General features: G+C 34.8%; 1 protein-coding gene across 18 annotated transcripts in view; it reads right to left on the reverse strand.

Moving 5' to 3' along the window:
* CREM (cAMP responsive element modulator) overlaps positions 1-20714 on the reverse strand; it is a 71227-nt gene that overhangs the window by 25312 nt on the left and 25201 nt on the right. For 9 of the 18 annotated variants that reach the window (XM_055308673.1, XM_055308680.1, XM_055308679.1 and 6 more), the window contains 3 exons: positions 8383-8529; positions 4877-4974; positions 4591-4733 (listed from right to left, as the gene is read on the reverse strand). In XM_055308673.1, the coding sequence (XP_055164648.1) occupies positions 4591-4733; positions 4877-4974; positions 8383-8529 (388 nt within the window). Of the gene's footprint in view, positions 1-4004; positions 4734-4876; positions 4975-8382; positions 8530-20714 lie in introns of those variants that run through there. The other 9 variants (XM_055308684.1, XM_055308683.1, XM_055308682.1 and 6 more) reach the window with 2 other exon arrangements.

Genomic DNA, 20714 nt, shown 5'->3' on the forward strand with positions numbered 1-20714 from the left:
ACAGTAACCAGTATGATATCATATCAACTAGTGTAGGCAATAAATTCTTTAACAATTCCTAATTTACAAAAACATATTTAAAAAATTTGTTACTTCTACTCATTGCTATTGAACACTTTTCTCCTAAAGCTATTAATATCAAAGAAGTAAGGAAAATATTATGTGTGGGATAAAAATTCGAGAATTTTGGTAAAAAAATTTTTAATTAAAAAGGCAACATTTTAAAGTCTTGTATGATCACCAAAGAAGGAAGAAAAGAAAGATAAATAAGGGTGGAAAACTAAAAAAGAAAAACCAAAAACAAAAAAGAGTTTGTGACCAAATGAGGAAGGAGTAGAATTTATTTAAATTAAGATTCCACCTGGATTCTTTTCCTCTGATACTAACATCTTTGTAATCCTAAACCTGTATATATGAGCTAATTCAAACATATAAACATGTAAATGTTTAATTATAATTAAAACCATCTTTATTCCAAATTGCAAAAAAAACCTCATAAATAAAACTTCACTGAGTTAACTTTATAAAGTACGGCAGACCTTATGCTACTGAGTTCTCAGATTTAAATTTAAAAAGTGAATGTGGAATAGAACCTGTGAGTACCTGTGCCTTAAAAACCAAAAGAGACCAAAATAGCCTCTTGTTGTTAACAGGAATAGCAACATCAAGATTAAAAAGCCAGATTTACATTAAGGAAATACCTTCTATGTTTGCTTTGAAAATTATTTTGGGAGAATGTAAGCAAAATCACTACTAAGAATTATAAGTGGGACCGCATTTACTTTAGAATGCATACATCTATCACGCAAATTCCTTTTATGAAGAAATGGAATCAGTGTTTATTCATATGAGTCTCCTGAGAATTCTGAATTCTTTAGCCCACAAAGTTCACATAGATCTCTTTTTACAATGGTGGATTTTGGATTGATCCACTTACCTTTAGTGTATAAGAATTCCAGTAAAGATGAGTTAACAGAGACTCATTCTAACAAGTTTCCTAGTAAAATAAAGTAGGAACAAGCAAAGAGACAAGGGACATTTAGAAAAAAAAAATCTTGGGTGATGATAGTCCTTAACTGGTAAGGAAAGAGGTCAAGTATAGTAGAGTGGGGGACTAAAATTAAAAAAAAAAAGACTGTCTTTGGAGAAAACTTCATGAATTAAGAAACTGCAAACATATAAATTTCTTCAGTCACTTTTACTATATATTTATGAAATTTATTTCCATTTAATGCAGATTTAAAATCTCTTATGCAACAAGTAACATTCTTTGCTAAATCTGAGATTATCTGAACTGCTATCTTTCAGAAATATTCTCTTGAAACAAAACAGATTTTCTTTGGCCAGAATGACTTAATTGGCCTACAACAAACCTATCACTAAGGTCTGTACTTCCAGTAAAGATTTTGCAAGTGTAGCTGATTTACTTGGTGTTGCAATAATGAATCTCTATCTATTTAGAGTTACTTTTACTACTCCCAGGGAGTAGCCTATTCTAACTTTCACTTCTTAGTTTCTGGGATTAAAAAAATAAATTGTAAAAATAAGGTCAACTTCTGTCAAATATCTAACTTTCAACTATTAAAAATTTATCTGATTATATATGAGAAAGCTTGAATACACTCATTTTTATTTTATTTTTTCAACTTTGACAAACTCGCATAGTTCTTTTTAACTCCAACTAACTCATTATATTAAATTAAAAATAATCTAAAATAATCATCTTTGAAAAAAAAACAAAGTGAAGTTTTAGGGGAAAGTCATCCATAAATAAAAGTTGAAGAAAAACCTACAAAAACACATTTTACAGTAAAAGGTTATGAGAAGTACATGCAACTGTACCAGAATAATCTCCAGAAATTCTAGTAAAATAAACTTCTCTGGCTTAAAAACCAAAGGACACCAGCAATTATTTCATTTTCTAGATATCCAGGAACAATGTTAAAGCATTAGTATCTATTAAGTTATTCCTACTAAGAAATACTATTAATGAAAATGGATCTTGTCTATGTGTAAATATACATTTACCCTCCAATGAAAGTAAATGTCTTTTAAACACATTAAATGTTAGTATTCACCTTTCCGAAGAGTTATCAACATAAACATCACTAAATGCCTAAGAGATGCATTTTTAGCAAAGGCAGTATCACTTTTCATGAAGCAATACAAATGGCAATTTCTATCTGCGGACAGCACATTCAGAATAATCACAACTTTTAATAACTGCCAGGATCATACTGTATGGGTCTAAATTAAGAAACCTCAACAAGAGACAGTCCCTCTAATGTGGCAAACAGATAAACACCTAACTTCTAAACTTTCGATTTGCTGTTCTCCACCGTAACTCCTGACTCTGCTCTCACCACCTGCGCCCACAGTGACGTCTCCCGCCAGGCCCCCGCTGCCAAGTGTATACACTCAGAGCACATGAAATAAAGGCTTTGTTGCTACCTGGAGGGAAAGTTCACGCATGAGACACTGCCTTACATTTCTGTTTTGTGTCAAAAGTAGCATGTCTGTTTTCTACCATTTTTCCTTGTTATTTACTTTTATCCTCACACTAACCCCAGAGTTTGGCAATTTTAGTATTGTTCCCACTTCAAAGACCCTGAGATGGGAAAATGAAGCTTCACTCTCTGATTCAGTTAGTGAATGGCAGGGCCTGGTGCCTTCCCCACATCATCTCTAGCTTCAATATTCTCTCAATCCAATGTTTACACAATTTCAAATTTCAACTAACAATCTACAGCCCCTTCCATATCACTTGTAAAGAGATGACCACTTCTATAAATTCCTCAGCTGCATTGGGATATGCCAAAGAAATGTTTAAGATGACAGCATCTTAGATCACCCCCCCAAACTTTAAGATGTCTCAGCATTATTTCATCAGTAATTTCCAACCTTTTCCCTATCACGTCACAACTAGATAATGAGAGTATGTGTACAGCCACTGCTCAAGACCAGACCTGAACAACCAGGAGTTTCCACAGCAGCCTCAAGCCCTGTCCAGCCACCCCAGGGAGTGAGGGCATGAGGTGCTCACACCCCTGTACCTGTGTGCTGTACTGCAGAGGCACTACAGCTGGCAAACTCTGATTTACAGTTCTAAAATTCCCACCATATATTCCCACTGGGCTGGACAAAAAGGTATATAAATCAGGGAGGTAATTTAAAAAATTACAGTGAAAACCTCAAGGTCTAACTCTTTACAGAGACAGTGGGTTGCTTCCTTTTCCCAACACTGACGTTGGACATGTCCACTCAGCACCCCATAGAGGCTCTGGACAAATTATACCCCAATTCTGCTATGTATCATGGTAGGAGCTACCTGAAGAACCAGAATTGCCGAATGAAAATTAGTTTAATACTGCAAATCTACCACCACCAAAATAAAAAACTCTAAAAAACTAATGACTATATAAGACCTTCCCATATATTAAAGGGTAGTTCGTTTGCTTTAACAGCTACATTTTAAAGACTCAAGATTTTTCTAGGTATTGCTGTTTTTTAAAGGGAAAACAGGGAATCCCTGGGTGGCTCAGCAGTTTAGCGCCTCCCTTCGGTGCGGGGCATGATCCTGGAGTCCCAGGATCAAGCCCCACATCAGGTTCCCTGAATGGAGCCTGCTTCTCCCTCTGCCTGTGTCTCTGCCTCTCTCTCTGTCTTTCATGAATAAATAAATAAAATCTTTAAAAAAATAAAGGGAAAACAAAACATATCTAAAATCCTACCATCATATTTAAATCAACACAGTATTTAATACCACACATATTCCATTACCTAAATAGCTTTTTTTTAAAAAAATCTTTTTTTATGTCCTTTTCCTGGCTTTTCTTCCCCCTTTTTGCTTTTCTTCCTAGCTCTTGTTTTTTACTAAAGCATATTATGTATTTCAAATGTACTTGATTTGGGGAAAAAAAAGTCAGTGCTTTAATTAGAGCAAAAAGCACAAGATTAACAGCCCATTAAAATGCACAAGACTAAATGTGAACGTATCTGTTTATTTACAGCTTTTGATGTTTAAAATTTCAAATAAAATGATCTGTCCAATTGCTGTAGTTTTAAAAAATAAATCATTTTCCATTCTCTTCTAGAAAAAGCTGCAGCACAAATTAACAGAGTAATGAAAACATAATTACATTTAAAACATAATTTAGGGAACATCATGTACCTCTTTTAGATTAGTAAGCATAATATGTAATTGTTGGTAACAAAAGCCAACAAGAATGAATTACAGACATTTATATCTTAGGTTCGCATGCATCTTATAAAGACAACAAAAAACAGTAAGTTTTAAATTTTTACCCGACATGAATATTAACATATAAATAGGCAAACCCTCCCTTTATTTTTACCCAAAATTTTCTTCTATATTCAGTAAAAATTTTTTTACTTTTCAAAATATATGGCAGCTGTCAGTACAAATCTCTCACTTCTTTAACATGTACTTTTCATTCTACAATATACACAGTGTAGACATTATGATGCATTTTAAAATGGAACAATTTACTGTCAAACCCAAGTTGCTTCAATGTAACTAGAGAAGACTTAAAGCTAGCACTGTATCATAGCGAATTGCAGCATACATACTGTATTGCCCCGTGCTAGTCTGATATATGCTAGTCGGTACTGCCATGGTAGCGATGTTAGGTGGCGTTCCTTCTTCCTCTGATTTTTCTTCTTCAATCTTGGGAACACCAGGCACATCAGAGGAAAGTTCATTCAGTATTTTTCTAAAACATAATTTAACAACAGAAATAATCAAGATATTTGAATGAGATTTAAAACAGGAAAGCTATAATGGATAAATTGGTTTGATACATAATTATTCTCCCTTTTTGGAGTGTCATTATATTAGGAAGTTTAAATAACTTACCTATAAGAGGGTCTTCGTGAAAGGATTTCTCTACGTTTATGAGAATCAATTACACCTTCTGATTCTGCAGACTCATCTGTCTCTGCAATTGTTGCTACCTATAATACAAGAGTTTCTGAAATGCATCATAAAATAGATGATCTCCTTCATTCAAAAAACGGTGCTTATGGGCCTCTGGGCAGCACTAAGCCAGGGGCTGGGAAAGCGACTAGCACCGCAACACAGTGAACCTGCACTAGTACACCGCACATCTGCCTTAGGAGAGGGAGCACACACACACACACACACACACACACTTCAGTGTACAGCAGGTATGGCTCGGGTGATAAATACTACAGGAATGCAACTCAAAGTGGTTGGAATGACTGAAGCTTCACAGGAAAGGATTACATAAAAGCTACATAAGACCGAAGAAAAGATCTCCACCCTGAACCTACTCTTACAAATCCATTAGGGACGGAGTGAGCTAGTGACAAAGGAAGAATAAAGCATCTTGACCTCCTTGCCCTCTTCACAATACCACTGCTTACTTGAGCTGCGTTTTCAAACTAGACATTAGATAGGTTCAAAGAAGCAAACAAGTAAATAAGCCTGATTAAAGTTAGGATTTATATGACATGAAGGAAGGTGGGGCTTGATGTGGTTAAGTCTTGAAGGTCAAAATAAGGAAAAAAGAAAGATCAGAGTTTTAAGCATGATTTCACTTCTCAAAGCACATAAAAATCACATGATTTTAAGGAAAGTCTAAAAACAAAAGTAATGAATCTCTACAATAACATGAGAGCTCTCAGTATGTTTAGCCTTTATTATTCAGGGCCTAGGGGTTCTGAGTTTATAAAACTCACTTTACTTAACTTTACAATTACAGGAGAATTTGATTCAGGCAAAATCAAAAGAATTTATTTAAATGTCAACAATGCATGCAGGAATATATATTTCTCAAGGCACACTGATATACAGATTCATTTACACAATATGGCCATACATTCTGGTCATGGACGCCCTACACATAAGTACACGAACCAATGAATAGAACTTAGAAAAAATGTTGCAATCAGCAATCATATATCGCCACCAAACATTGATCACTTTCACACATGTCTCATATACTCATAACCCCTTATGTGAGGTAGGATACTATTTTATCCATTTTAGAAATGTGAAAGTTGAAGTTCATGCAGACAAAGTGACTTGACCATTGTTCAAAAAGTGGGAATTCTAAGACTCAAGATCCACTGGCACTTAACCTCTACAAAGATAATTAAATCACCTACTTAACAAAATCAAAAAAAAGCCTACTGAATATAAAACTTTCAATAGCAGCCAAGTTCTTTTTTTTTTATTATTTTTTATTGGAGTCAATTTGCCAACATATAGCCTAACACCCAGTGCTCATCCTGCCAAGTGCCCCCCTCAGTGCCCATCACCCAGTCACCCCAACCCCCCACCCACTTCCCCTTCCACTACCCCTTGTTCATTTCCCAGAGTTAGGTGGGAAATGTTTTGTCACCTCACTGATATTTTCACTTATTTTCTCTCCTTTCCCTTTATTCCCTTTCACTAATTTTTATATTCCCCAAATGAATGAGACCATATAATGTTTGTCCTTTTCCAATTGACTTATTTCACTCAGCACAATACCCTCCAGATCCCTCCACGTTGAAGCAAATAGTGGGTATTTGTCGTTTCTAATCAATAGCAGCCAAGTTCAAACTTGAGCAGAAATATCTGCACCCCAATAAAAGTCATCATTCAAAAAGGAGAGTGGAAGGACTTTCTTGTTTTATAATCAGGGTCAGAAAGAGTCAGAAACTCTTGGAATCAAGGGTCATTATGGGAAAAAAAGAGACAATGCTAAGAATGATTCTTACTCTTTTGAAAAGATACTTGTGCAGCAAAACTAAGTTTTTAATGTATGTGGATTTATTATTTCAAATATCATGTTGCAGCCTTTACCTTACTCTGCAATAAATTTTACTCATATATGCAAGGGACAAGACTGATTAAGTGTGCACACCTATGTTTTCCTCACTGATCTTTGTGTCATCAACTATGTTCAAATAATTTCAACATCTAAAGGATAACTGACCTCAAAAAGGACAAATAAATTCAATAATCAAGAAAACTATACTTTAAAAAAATGCATACTTATACCTATCAGAATGGCTAAAATCAACAATAGAAGAAACAATAAATGTTGGTGAAGATGTGGAGAAAAAGGAATCCTGTGCACTGTTGCTGGGAATGCAAACTGATGCAGCCACTGTGGGATACAGTATGGAGGCTCCTCAAAAACTAGAAAATATGATTACCCTACAATCCAGCAATCATACTCCTAGATATTTACCCACAGAATACAAAAACACTAATTCAAAGAGATACATGCACCCCGATTTTATAGGAGCATTACTTACAATAGCCAAATTGTGGAAGCAGCCCAAGTATCCATCAAGTGATAAATGGATAAAGAGGATGCAGTATACATGTACAATGGAATATTATTTAACCATAAAAAAGAATGAAACTTTGCTATTTGCAACAACATGGATGGAGCTAGGGAGTATGATAATGCTAAGCTAAATAAGTTAGAGAAAGACAATTACCACATTATTTCACTCATGTGGAATTTATGAAACAAAACCAATAAGCAAAGTGGAAAAAAGGGAGAGAGAGACAAACCAATAAACAGACTCTTAACTATAGAGAAAAACTGATGGTTACTAGAGGGGAGGTGGGTGGTGGAATGGAGGAAATAGGTGATGGGGACTAAGGAATGCACCTGTTGTGATGAGCACCAGGAGCTGTATGGAAGTATTGAATCACTATACTGTACACCTGAAGCTAATATTACACTTAGTATGTTAACTAAGTGGAATTAAAATAAAAACCTTAAAAAATTTAGCTTCAAGAAATGTTAAGGACTGGTGATCAACTCTGATAATAATAAATAATAAAACATACATCTGGATCACAGTCACAATAACCTGTCTACAAAAACCAAGGTTTCATCTAAGAGGGGTGAGTGATGTAGAAGCATAATACTAAGGTGACAAAGATATCCTATGTTTCCTACAAGTTAGAGATACTGAATTAAACAAAAATAAACTTAAATTTCCACCCACCTACTAATGTGAGTATTCATGAAAACGGTAATCTTTATATTACTCTGTTAATCAGACATCTTCAGAGAATCCTCAAAATATTTTTAAGCTCCACTGGAGAGCTTTGCTAAATAAATCTAAGTTTGTGCACAATGCAACAACTCGAAGAATTACTCATCTGGCAATTACTCATCCTATAAATCAAGAGCTAACCACAAACTGCAACTCTTAAATCTATGTGTCTAGCAGGGCACAATGCACTTCACATAGGAAAAGGAAATTCCTCCAAATTTCTAATAAAAAGACGTGAGCATAAAAGCTATACAAAAATGATAAATGAATTAATAAAAGGAAAAAAAAACACTGAAGAAAGTCAAAGGCAAATCATCTAGGAAGGAAGCTAACCTGAACAGTTTGTATTTGTGGTGACTGAATAACCGATGGCTGTGGTGTCTGAATTACTCCCTGGACATGAACAGTTTGGCCCGAAGGTAACTGTACTAGAGTTACAGCTGGGGAGCCTCTTCCGGTGCCTGATCCAGCTACAGAAACCTGCAAAAATGATCATCATTGAGGATTATGCCTGGATCATTTTCTGTTCTTTTGCTTTTTAAAAGAAGTATCATTCACTATTATGAGTGGCCATTTTTCCCCTTCCTTCTGCTTCTGAGAAATGCCAAGCACACTGGGGTACTTACCATTAGGAGGTGGTTACTGTCCTGGAACAGTCATTCTCTGATGTGATAGATATTAAAGAACCCATGCTCCTCACTTTCGGTTCCCATGCTTCGGTGGCTAAGAATGTTCTAAGCACAAAGTTCTAAAGCAGTTAAACTACCTCAGTACAACCTCGTGACCACTAACAGTGAATCCTTATTTAGGCCAGAGTATAAACTACCCTAACTTTCTCAGAGAAATTGGAGACAGAACTTAAATATGGTGAATTGTTTTTTAATAAATGAAAAATTTGAAATACGATATACTGGTATTACTCCAGATGCAAGCTAATGCTTTGTCTCTGCTAACGAAAATCACAGTTCTTTTATGTCCCCATAATCACAAAAAAGGCACAGGCCAGAGGAATTCCAGGACTTCTCATGCCCTTAGTGTGTCTGATCCAGAAGAACGCACATGCCTTAGAGCTGGCATGTCCTTCTTACACCTCACTAGCTCCAGCAACTACAGAAAGGGCCAGAGTCATCACTTAGCTTGCACAAAGAGAGTAAAGCCATCTCCCAGGACCCCTGAGGACTTTCAACAGAGATCCCTACCAGCAAAACACAATACCTCCACCCCCCTGGGTTCAAAACCTACCAAGTTTTCTTTTTTTTTTTTCCTGCCAAGTTTTCTAATTAGTAAACAACTTAATCCTATAGGCCAGTGTAATCTTAGAAATTTTGCCTCATTTTACTGTTTTCACTATTCATTATGACTTACTCAAAAGAGTCAAAGACTTAGGGAATGAAATGAGCTACCAATTTTTATCATGAATGGTAGTAGAACCATAAGATCTAAAACAAACTTTGAAGGAAGCCTCTGTATAGGGCCTCACTCTAAGAAACACCAATGATTTCCAATCTACTTATACTTTAAAACAATTATTAAAAATTGGGTTTATAACAAATAATTGTAAGATTTATTTATAAATTTCCTTAGAAAGCAAACTTCTTTGGTAATCTAAAGTAAAAATCTTTCACCCATGCAAGAGAGCATATGTGATGAGCATTGTACTAGATGCACTAGGGTAGAAAGTAGAATTGATAAAATTAACACCTAAGAAACAAAGCACACCAAAAAGTATAGAACAAATTGCTCCATTGTACAGGCCATGAAAGTCATGGGAGTACAGAACAGAAAGATCAGAATGGGTCTGAGCAGTAAGTACAGGCTTTGTGTAGAAGTGACAGCTTGAGCCAGGCCTACATAACAGAAAACGGCAGAGACACCCAACATGTAGCCCAAGGGGTAAGTTTAGCACACTTGCCCCTCAAGTATTATCGTCTACCTTAGATTTTAGGGGAAAGAAAAAGATTATGCCATAGAAAAAAACAATAAATTTAACAACCAGAAGTTAAAAAAAAAACAAAAAACTACACACACACACACCACACACACACACACACACACACAAAGCAGCACAGAAGATAAACCTATATGAATAAAAAGGCTTCCACCTCTTCGTGGACCAACTTCCAAAAGGTACTCCTTTTGCCACACAATAATTCTCAAACTTTTTTAGTCTCTCAGGATACTTTTACATTCTTAAAAATTACTGATGACTCAAAAAGTTTTTGTTTAGGGATGCCTGGGTGGCTCAGCAGTTGAGCATCTGCCTTCAGCTCAGGGTGTGATCCTGGAGTCCCGGGATCAAGTCTCACATCAGGCTCCCTGCAGGAAGCCTGCTTCTCCCTCTGCCTATGTCTCTGCTTCAATCTCTCTCTGTGTCTCTCATGAATAAATAAATAAAATCTTTAAAAAAAACACAAAGTTTTTGTTTACATGATTTATATCTAGTAGGTGCCCTAAACGTTTAACAGTCAGTTTTAGGGAAAGGAGAACCTTGATTTAAAATGTTTGCTGATGTCTGTAATGTAAAAACTCCAACTATTGGCAGGTTTCAATTTACCAACAGATGACACTGAACACAAAGTTGGGAAATGATGCAGGCAGTTGGCTCTTACAAGACAGCATACCACTGGTTATATGTGTCAATATTTACCATATTAGAAATTAAAACTGAAAAAGTTTTATACCTCAAAAATAATTCCACTATTTATACTAACATAAACAAATTTTATTAAAAATAATTAATTTTCCAAAAACAGAAAATTAGTGACCAGACTATCAATGTTTTACTTTATTTTTTATTCTATTTTTTTTAAAGATTTTATTTATTCATGAGACACACAGAGAGAGAGAGAGAGAGGCAAAGACACAAGCAGAGGCAGGCTCCCTGCAAGGGAGCCCGATGTGGGACTCGATCCCAGAACTCCGGGATCACTTCCTGAGCCAAAGGCAGACACAACCGCTGAGCCACCCAGGCGTCCCAATGTTTCACTTTTTTAAAAACTCTTTTAACATCGGTTTAGTTAAAATCAGCTAAATTCTCATACCTACTTGTACACTGAATGTGCTGCAATATGTTATTTTAGTTGATCTATGAAGAAAATTTGGACCTCACGCAGCTAAACCATCAGAAAAGGAAGAGTATTATAATAGCTCTTCCCAAAAAACATGGATATTATTCTTTGTTACTACACCAAAACTCAACATGTGGTTGTTTCATAAAGATTAGTTACAACGTGGAATCTGAAGTACCAGTTATATTAAAATCCACTGACCAACCCTGCACTTTGAATGGATCCCATGCATGATTCTGTAACATCATGCAGTAGTTATTTGGAAAATATTGGCTCACTGAGTTAAGCACATGTCCCAAATGCTGACATATTTCATGATACTTTATCAGAAAACCTCGTTCATTAAAATCAACAGCAATCTTATCAGAACACTATAAATACTGAAAAGCTATCAAGCTCACAATGGCAGATGCAGGATTTCCAAAATTCAAAACTTCTGCTTAAAAGCTTGAATTTTATCATTGACAATAAACACTGTCAATCATTTTCCTTTAAGTGACAAGCTCACTTCGTTTGCTTTCAAGAAAACATTTTCCAAACACTCAAGTTTGAATAGCCATAGTTTGGCTATTGGCCATTGTTTTGAAAAAAACTGATTATCCTGTGAGGAAAAACCCAGCTAGTCCATTTCACCACTCAAACAAGTATGTGTTTTTCTTCAAGAACACCATCAGTCTTTGCTACACAGCAGAAATGTTTTCAGTAAACACACCAATTTCGTAACACAGAATATTAAAACATGTACTCAAGGGTCAAGGTTTGCTACAACTGGTAACATTTACCACCTTACTGGGGTATTGTAAATGAAATTGACTTTATTTTTTTACCTGCAAGTGAATGATAGTGAAGAATACAATGATTACTGGTATAGTTTGATGCGCGCTACAGATTTGATTCATGCTAAGGTGCCAACAGCTTTACCCCCCTCCTGCTGTTTTTACACCATCAGTGTAAATATCAATACAGAGAAAAAGGACAAATAAATCTTAGCATTATTATGAAAACAGCATGGTCCTCCCAAACCTCCTAAAAATCTCCTCAAAGTCCCTCCTGGGGTCTCTAAACATTTTGAAAACTGCTGCTCTATCCCAATGTAGCCCTGGCTCACAGTGTGAACTGAGCACTGAAGCAGGCTGTGCTTTCAACTACACCACAGCAGCACAGCCAGACCACGGTATCCAATAAGCTTGATAGAGAGTTTGCTTGTCAGAGACTGGGTGAAATATAATATGGATTATACTCAAGAGTACAAGTATTATAGATTGGACCTGTGGATTGAGATGCCACATTCACTTTTTGTGGGGAAATACCCCAGCTTTAAAGACATTAGATATTCTGAAGAACTGAACAACTCAAGAAAGATCTGTGAGGTTTTGATAAATATAAATCATGCTTTAAGTTGCTTTAATTACCTTTGAAGTATAATTTTCAAGATTTTAAATTATTAAATAATCACTCATATCAAAATGGCTTAGTGTCAAGAACACCTGCTATGGAAAGGGAGTTGCAGCTACTAACACAAAACTGTACTCCTAGAATTCTGGAGATAAGTTATAGGAATTCTATCACTACAATGAAACTTTTCTATATCCAAACTCTGGGCAGCACAAAAGCTCATGAGACAACTCTTTTGTTAAACCACAGAAATACAGGCTGGAAACCTGCACAGATGACATACCCTAGAGAGAGAATTCAGATGTATCCTTAAAACAAAAACAAAAACCCTTAGATCTAGAGACATTCTATATTCAGACATTCTATTCTCACTGGTTTTGCCAAAAACTGGTGACTTGTCTTTAGCTGTATTGGTAAAGTTAACAGGCTAAACTTTGATGTTATTGATTAAAAAAAAAATTCATGTGGCTCCCTCCCTAAGCATCTTAGTATTACTATAGTATTATACTGACCATGGGCCATAACAGAATCTACAGCGTCCTTAAAGTAGGGTATTGTACACAGATGGCATAGAAGGAACATTGGCAATGATTCGAGAACATGCATGGAGGCTCCAAAACCAAAAGTGGGCCAATAAAGAAGCATCTTTTTTGTTTTGTGTAAAGTGGTAGATTCAGTTTTAGGTAGGCTAGGTTGAAAGCAATGATAGGGCAACTAGGTAGAAATGTTAATAAGCAAGGAGAATTATGTGACTGATGCGTTAGAACCAGAAAACAAAGATCTGAGAAATGCTAAGAAAGAGCAATCTTTTAAGAGTACTATAATTACTTTATTCATAATGTGCAAATAGAATTCTAAAGAAGCTCTGGAAAAAGATAATAGTTTTTCCTAAAAGACACTAGGGATACAAACTTCAGTTCATCTGAACTGAAATATGCATACTGTAGGCAGAAATAGAGAAACACTTCTTATAAACATCAAATATTCATTCCAAGACTTAAAATGCAAAAAATATCACAGAAACAGGTCATCTTTATGAATTAACTCAGTCTTTTAGTCTCTTGACAAATATTTATCAGGAGCCTGCTGTGTGGACCAGTCTAAACAGTAGGGCTATCACAGTGAACAAGAGAAGTTTCTGCTCTCCTAAATCAGGAGACAGAAAATAGATCAAAACAAATACATCATTTTTGGTTGTATTAAATTCTTTAAAGAAAAATGAAGCAGGGTAAGCGATCAGAGAGTGACAAGGCAGGGGTAGTTTGGAAGGAAGCTAATCAAAATACACTTGTTGGAAAACTTCTCAGAGGAGGGAACGCTTGCATAAAAAGCCTAAATGAAGAGAAGGAAAAGGCCATAGGAAGATCTATCAGCATATTCATCACCTTCCAATAGTCATGTAGGTAGCTGTTCGAAAAACAGAAAAATAAAAATGGGTATATTTTATATTTCATAATTTTTATATTTTATGAGACTCTAAAAGTGTGTAGAATGAACTCATAGTAAACATATTTACCTTTTCTTCCAGATCCCCTGAATAATCCTCTTCTATAGGATGCCTGAAACATAGATTATGCTGATGCCACCACATCCACCAACAACCCCACTATAGACAGTAGTTAATCTGAAGTTAAGATGATGCAATTGACAGCCTTACTTGGCTTTGCAATTAAAAAATCCGTATAATGACACTCGTAACTGGGAAAACCTCACAATGTTGTAACAGCACTTGATTAGCACCTAGTAGACTACCTCCAATCCGTAGCTAGGTTCTCTTAAGATGGGGTTTATGATGTCATAGAACAGCTGCAAATGTCACAGAGCTACTGGGCCTGCATTCAAGACAGTTAATAAAGGATGGGGGGGAAATGTGAATTCACAATATACAGATTTCACTATCACTTCTGCTCCTGAGAAATAAAATCTGTATTTTACCTATTTTAATTCTAAGGGCTACAATTAAAGTCCACTAATACTCTAAGCAAGAAGTTGAAAACTACCTCGATTTCTGTGTATTAAGATTCTTAAGAGTCTGTTTCTTTTGTGAGAAAAAAAAGTGTTCAATATTTCAAATATTTTAAGGTTTGAAAACAGGAGAATAATGAAAGTGAATACTTGAATAAAGATGCAAAATATATTTTTTAAAGTTGTGTTTAATTGCACTAAATGAAGACAACACAAAATGAAAAATGTAGAGTTGGTCTCAGTGTCTTTCTCACTGAGTTTTTTTTTGTTTTGTTTTGTTTTTTTAGTGGGGCTAACAGACTGCAAAATTCCATGAAGTTAAATTTTACCTTGAGAATTTCAGTTAAACATATTTATGGATAACAGAGTTAGCTAGCTAAGACTCATATTTTTGTATCTACTATGTTAAAATTCTAAAGAGAACTACATGGGAATGCTGTTGCCTTACATGCTTCCTGTATGTGTAGAGCATAAACAAATACTGTCTGAAATCTATAATCTGAATAAAATGAGAAGGGGGAAGTGGATCGCTGTTTCTGGTATTGTAAATATAAATGGTGGGCCTGGGTGGCTCAGTCCCTTAAAACGTCTGCCTTCAGCTCAGGTCCTGGAATGGAGCCTCAGTCTGGCTCCCTGCTCAGTGGGGAGTCTGTCTCTTCCTCTCCCTTTATCCTTCCCCCAAATTGTGCATGCATGCACTCTCTCTCGCTCTCATTCTGTTTCAAATGAATAAAATCTTTTAAAAAAATTCTCCTCTTGAAAGCAAAGCAAATATCAGAATTAAATCATTCTTAATCATTCAGTCTGTTTTGATTATACTTCCAATAAACAGTGATGATCTTTTGAGCACAAATTAAAATTAGGGGTTCTTTATCCTTTGAAAAGCAATGCTGGGGGGACACCTGGGTGGCTCAGCAGTTGAGAGTTTGCCTTAGGCTCAGGGCCTGATCCTCGGGTCCTGGGATCGAGTCCCCACAGGGCTCCCTACAAGGAGCCTGCTTCTCCCTCTGTCTGTGTCTCTGCCTGTCTCTCTCTCTCTCTCTATCTCTCATGAATAAATAAAATCTTTAAAAAAAGATAAAAAACCTAAAACAACCAAAAACAATGCTCTAGCTCATTTGTTTTTCCTATCTAATCTATATAGTATTTTGAATGTCCTATTTGTAGCAGTTGGAACATCATTTTATATTCTAACCAATATGAAATGTTTCATTTGTCATAACTATATTTTTAAAGTACTATGAAATGAATATTACATTTGTAGAAGTCAGAATTCATTTAACTCCAAAACTTTCAAATATCAATCCTATATTTAGTTTCAGTGAGAATGAAACTAAAACTGGTCATAGTAACTAGCCAGATGCAAGTAGTTAAGTGTAATAATGAAGCTATAGTGAGATCCTGAGCCCAAAGTGGTATTTACCCAGCAGATATAAGAACAAACAATTATATTAAAACTGCTCTTTAACAATAATACAGATAATTTCTAATAATGAATAAGAAATGTATATGCCAAAGGCCAGAAACCACAAAATGAATGCCTAAAACCACTTACTAGCCAAGCTTCATGTTAATCTTTATTTCCAAGCAAAAACCTCTATAGAGTGTCTATGAAGTAAACTTCGATTCACTTGAATTATTTTATTTCTTCTTTACATTTCATTATGCACTCTACTCTTTATTACCAATAACTTGGTAAGTCCTAAGGAGTATTGAATTGGCAAAAATGAAAATCAACAAACAAACCATCAAAAAAAACCTTAAAAATAGTAATATTAGGGTTGGCTCATGTAGAAGAATGTGTGACTCAATCTTAGGGTCATGGATTTGAGGCTCACCTTGATGTAAAGATTACTTTAAAAATAAATAAACTTCTTAAAAAATAGAAATAATAAATAAAATACAGTACGTACATACAATGGAATATTATTCAGCCTTTTCTTTCCTTACAAAGGAAAAGAATGCTATCGTACTATGACATGGATAAACCTTGAGGACATTATGCTAAGTGAAGCAAGCCAGTCACAAAAAGACACATGCTGATGGCAACTACTTATCTGAAGTATCTTAAAGTAATTAAGTTCACAGATGGTAGAATGGTAGTTACCAGGGATGAAGGCAGAGGTAAAAATAATGTTTTTATGTAATGGATGTAGAGCTTTAGATTTGCAAGATGAAAATGTTCTGGAGATCTGTTTCACAGCAATGTGAATATTGTTAACACCACTGAACTGCACACTTAAACTTGTTAAGACTGCAGATTTTATGTATTTTTTACCACTTCCCCAAAATATTAATAACTATGGTCCCATATTTGGTGGATATAATAATTAACTGGCTTCTTGCCAGGAAAACACTAAATAAATTGATCTTGCCAAAGGTAATGGGACTGATTTCTTCATCATCTTATAAAACATAATTCTAAAGCTCTGGGTACTCTCACACTCTTGGCCCCAGACTGATGGTTCTATACATAAGAATGGTTACTGGTGCCAGAGGTTATACGGAAACAATTACTAATGCATCAAAATGGATAAAATTTAAATTTTCTATGCTCTTCACATATCCCAAATCAGAAGCTGAGTTGGGATTTAAATATGGAACTACCTTAATCTGCCACTGAATAATGAAGAAGAAAACAGTATATAGTACATATATAATATGTATTGCATAGTACTATTTATGTGTGTGTGTATAGATACATATACACACAATATACACATATGCACATATACAGTTCTCTACAGTAACAATATATAACATATATTTACTATTATATTTAATTATTATGGAATCGCCAAGGTAATGCCCTCCATATGGTCTGGTTCAACACTAAGTACCCTATATATTACAAGTAATAAAGAGTAGAGTGCATAATGAAATCTAAAGCCAGATCCAGATCACCTTGGTTCTAATTTTGGCCTTGCCTCTTACTAGTTGTGTGACCGATGACAAGTTGCTCATTCAGTCCCTCTATACCTTACTTTCCACGACTGTTATGGAGAATGAAAACAGTACCCTTTCTACAGAGGACAGAGGCAAGTGCCTGGCATATACTGAATATTCAATATTCACTTTTCTTATTTTTATTATTGTTGCATTTAAATAATTTAGTCAAGAATTTAAACAATTTACATGTTTTAGTCCTTTGATTTGGAAAGATTAAAATACTTTTTAAAGTCTTCCTCAAAATTCAGGTGGTGGAAGATGAATCAAGGATTTATATAAAAATAAGTCAAAATCTGAATCAGTGACAAAACATGGCTAGGTCAAGTTGAATCCTTAAGTTTTTTTAGTTTTAGTCCAAAGGTCCGAGTTCATACACAGGCAAGCCTAAATATTTAGCTGCTAAAAAAGCATAATAATGAAACTTGGTCTTAACATGAAATCCAAAATCTAGTAATAAATTATATTTTAGATTTTCAGAGCCAAACAAAATGGCATAAAGAAATTCTTACAATGTTTTAAAATCCCTAAAAGAAATCAAAAGTACAAAAACTTAGGAGCATAAAATATACCATTTAAAATAAGTTCATGGCACCATATCAGAATGTTGCTTATAAAACAACTATGAATTATCTTTCCTTTTCTATAACCTCTAGAGGCCTATTTAAGCATAGTAAGTAGATTTTTTTTTTTAAAGATTTTATTGGGCAGCCCTGGTGGTTCTGTCTGTCTCTCATGAATAAAATAAAATCTGAAAGAAAGAAAGAAAGAAAGAAAGAAAGAAAGAAAGAAAGAAGAAAGAAAGAAAGAAAGAAAGAAAGAAAGAAAGAAAATCATAGAGAAAAGGGTAAAAAGAATAACTATGTTTATACTCAGTTATTTTTCCATTACTGCTAGTGACAAACCATCTGTTTTACTAAAACTACAAAGAACCTGGAATGTCAAACAAAAGTGCCCAAACCTCAGAGAAAAATCATTATAAATGACAGAAAATCTAACAATCTCTCCGCTCTAACTAATTTGTATGCATTTTAATCACAAGTATAAAAACAAAATCTTTTTCTGAAATTTGATTGCTTTAAGTTATCTTTGAGATATCAAATTTTACACAAAGTATTATCACTGAGATGAAATCATAGACTGCATTCTAAAGTCAAAAACTAACCTTTAAAGAAATATACTGGCTATTATATATAAAATTACAAAATAAGAGTACAGATATTTTAAAAATTCTTGTTCAAATTGAACAAAAGGCCACTACTATTAGCTCACAAATTACATTTAACTTACGTCTCTCAAGCCTTGAATTACCTTCAAGAGTAAGTTACATTTCAAAACAGTATATTTTCTTCAATTAGTTGACTAAAGAACATAATACAACACAGATTTAGCATTTACTGAAAAAAATTAGTTTTACTTTCTCCTCCAACTTTTGTTCATTTTTAGAGAGAATTCTAAGTGAAGTAAAACATTATATTAAAAAATTAGATTAAGGCAATGAAAAAGAACCAGAGGAAGGATTATATAAAAATAAGGAGCAATATGAAGTCAATACCGAAATAAAAATATTTACCTCAAAATCTTAAGAGGAACATTTTTCTCCTTCAGTAAGAGTTCCTCAAGTAAGGGAATTAGTATTTCAAAGTTGAAAAACAAGATTCAATTGAACACTAAGTGTAAATTAGATTTACTGAGCTGACAGTAAATATACCAAATCAACCTAACACAATGCAGACCGTCTTTAATATACACATACAATGCTGCTGACCCATTATCAAGAGCAAATGTTGCTTTTGTTTTGTTTTCTGATAGCCATCCATAGCCTTCTGGGTCTTATTCAGGACAAGAAGATGGAATTTTGGCACAGCTGGCCAAGGCAATGAGAAATGTCATTCCAATTTCCTACCAGATTGAAAAAGAAAACTTACAAGTTATACATTAAAATGTATCCTTTGTTAAATCTTTCCTATTTCAATTCCTCACTGCTTGCCAGACCCACTTTATTCTGAGGTGCTTCTTTACATATTGTTTGCATTTAGAACACACGGAATAAGAAAGGAGATTAGCAGAGTATAATCCTCAAACAACATTCCCTAGTGGTTTTCTCTGCTCCCTAGTCTCGGTTCCAAAAATACACAGGCCCTCAGGAAGGTTAAATTTTATACTAGAACAAATTTTCCTGAGGCACTGTGCTGACCTTGATGATCTCCAGAGCTTCCTTCAAGCTCTATGACTTCTGTGAGTCTGCTCCTTTCATCTTTGCTAACACTCTGAGAACTGGTCATTTACACAGAAGAGTTATTTTGCTTTTAGAGTTGAGGGGCCAAACTCAGGCCCATAGGCCTCATTAGCAGCTATAAGGAATGAAGCTCTAGAAAGTTAGTCTTGCATATGGATTACCTCGCCTACCCAAATTGTCATAGCGACATTAATAATCCCCAAGAGACCCGCAACAAGAAAAGTTCTAAGTGTCCTCACTCTTCTTTCAGAGTTGATTACACATTTGTGAGATACCTGGGATAATGTGAATAAGAAGTGTATATCATTGCAAAGAATTATGCTTGATTTTATTAGATATGACTCTGACATTTGGTTACATAAAAAAAATCCATGATCTTTTACAAATTGCATACCCAGAAGTAAGTAGGAGTAAAATGACATGATGTCTGAGATCTGCAGAGTTGCTTAAAATACTTCAACAAAAAGAAAAAAAAGATAAATGAAAGTACAAAATCTTAGTAATTATCAAGTTTATATATACATATATAAAAATCTATATAAACATTATTCTACCTTGTATATGTTTGAAATCTTATATTTTAAAAGAAAGTCTAACTTCCCACTACCAATTTAAAGATTATATTATTTCCAGAGGATATGTGGCTATTTTTAAATTACTTATATATACAGTAATATAGGTATTATATATAAAATATATATAAAAATATAATGTATATATATTACTTTTGCTTTCCACCATTTTGGCTTTTGGACAGGGTTTCCTCCTGGCTCAGTTATCTAAAATAAACTCTTCAATTTATTACCAAGAACTTCTCAGGGTCAGAGGAGATGGAAACTAGTCTTACATAGCAATACGTATACTTAACAAATAAGAAAAGTAGCTTCAATTAAAAATAAATCAACTGGGAGGCTAGTCAGTTAAGCATCTGCCTTGGGTTTAGGTCCTGATTCCAGGGTCCTGGTATTGAGCCCCACTTCAGAATCCCTACCTGTTTCTCCCCTCCCTTTGACCCCTATTTGTGCTTGCTCTCTCTCTAGTGCTCTCTCCCA

The sequence above is a fragment of the Nyctereutes procyonoides genome, unplaced genomic scaffold (genome assembly GCF_905146905.1).
Source record: "Nyctereutes procyonoides isolate TBG_1078 unplaced genomic scaffold, NYPRO_anot_genome, whole genome shotgun sequence".
In the NCBI taxonomy this organism is placed as follows: Eukaryota; Metazoa; Chordata; class Mammalia; order Carnivora; family Canidae; genus Nyctereutes; species Nyctereutes procyonoides.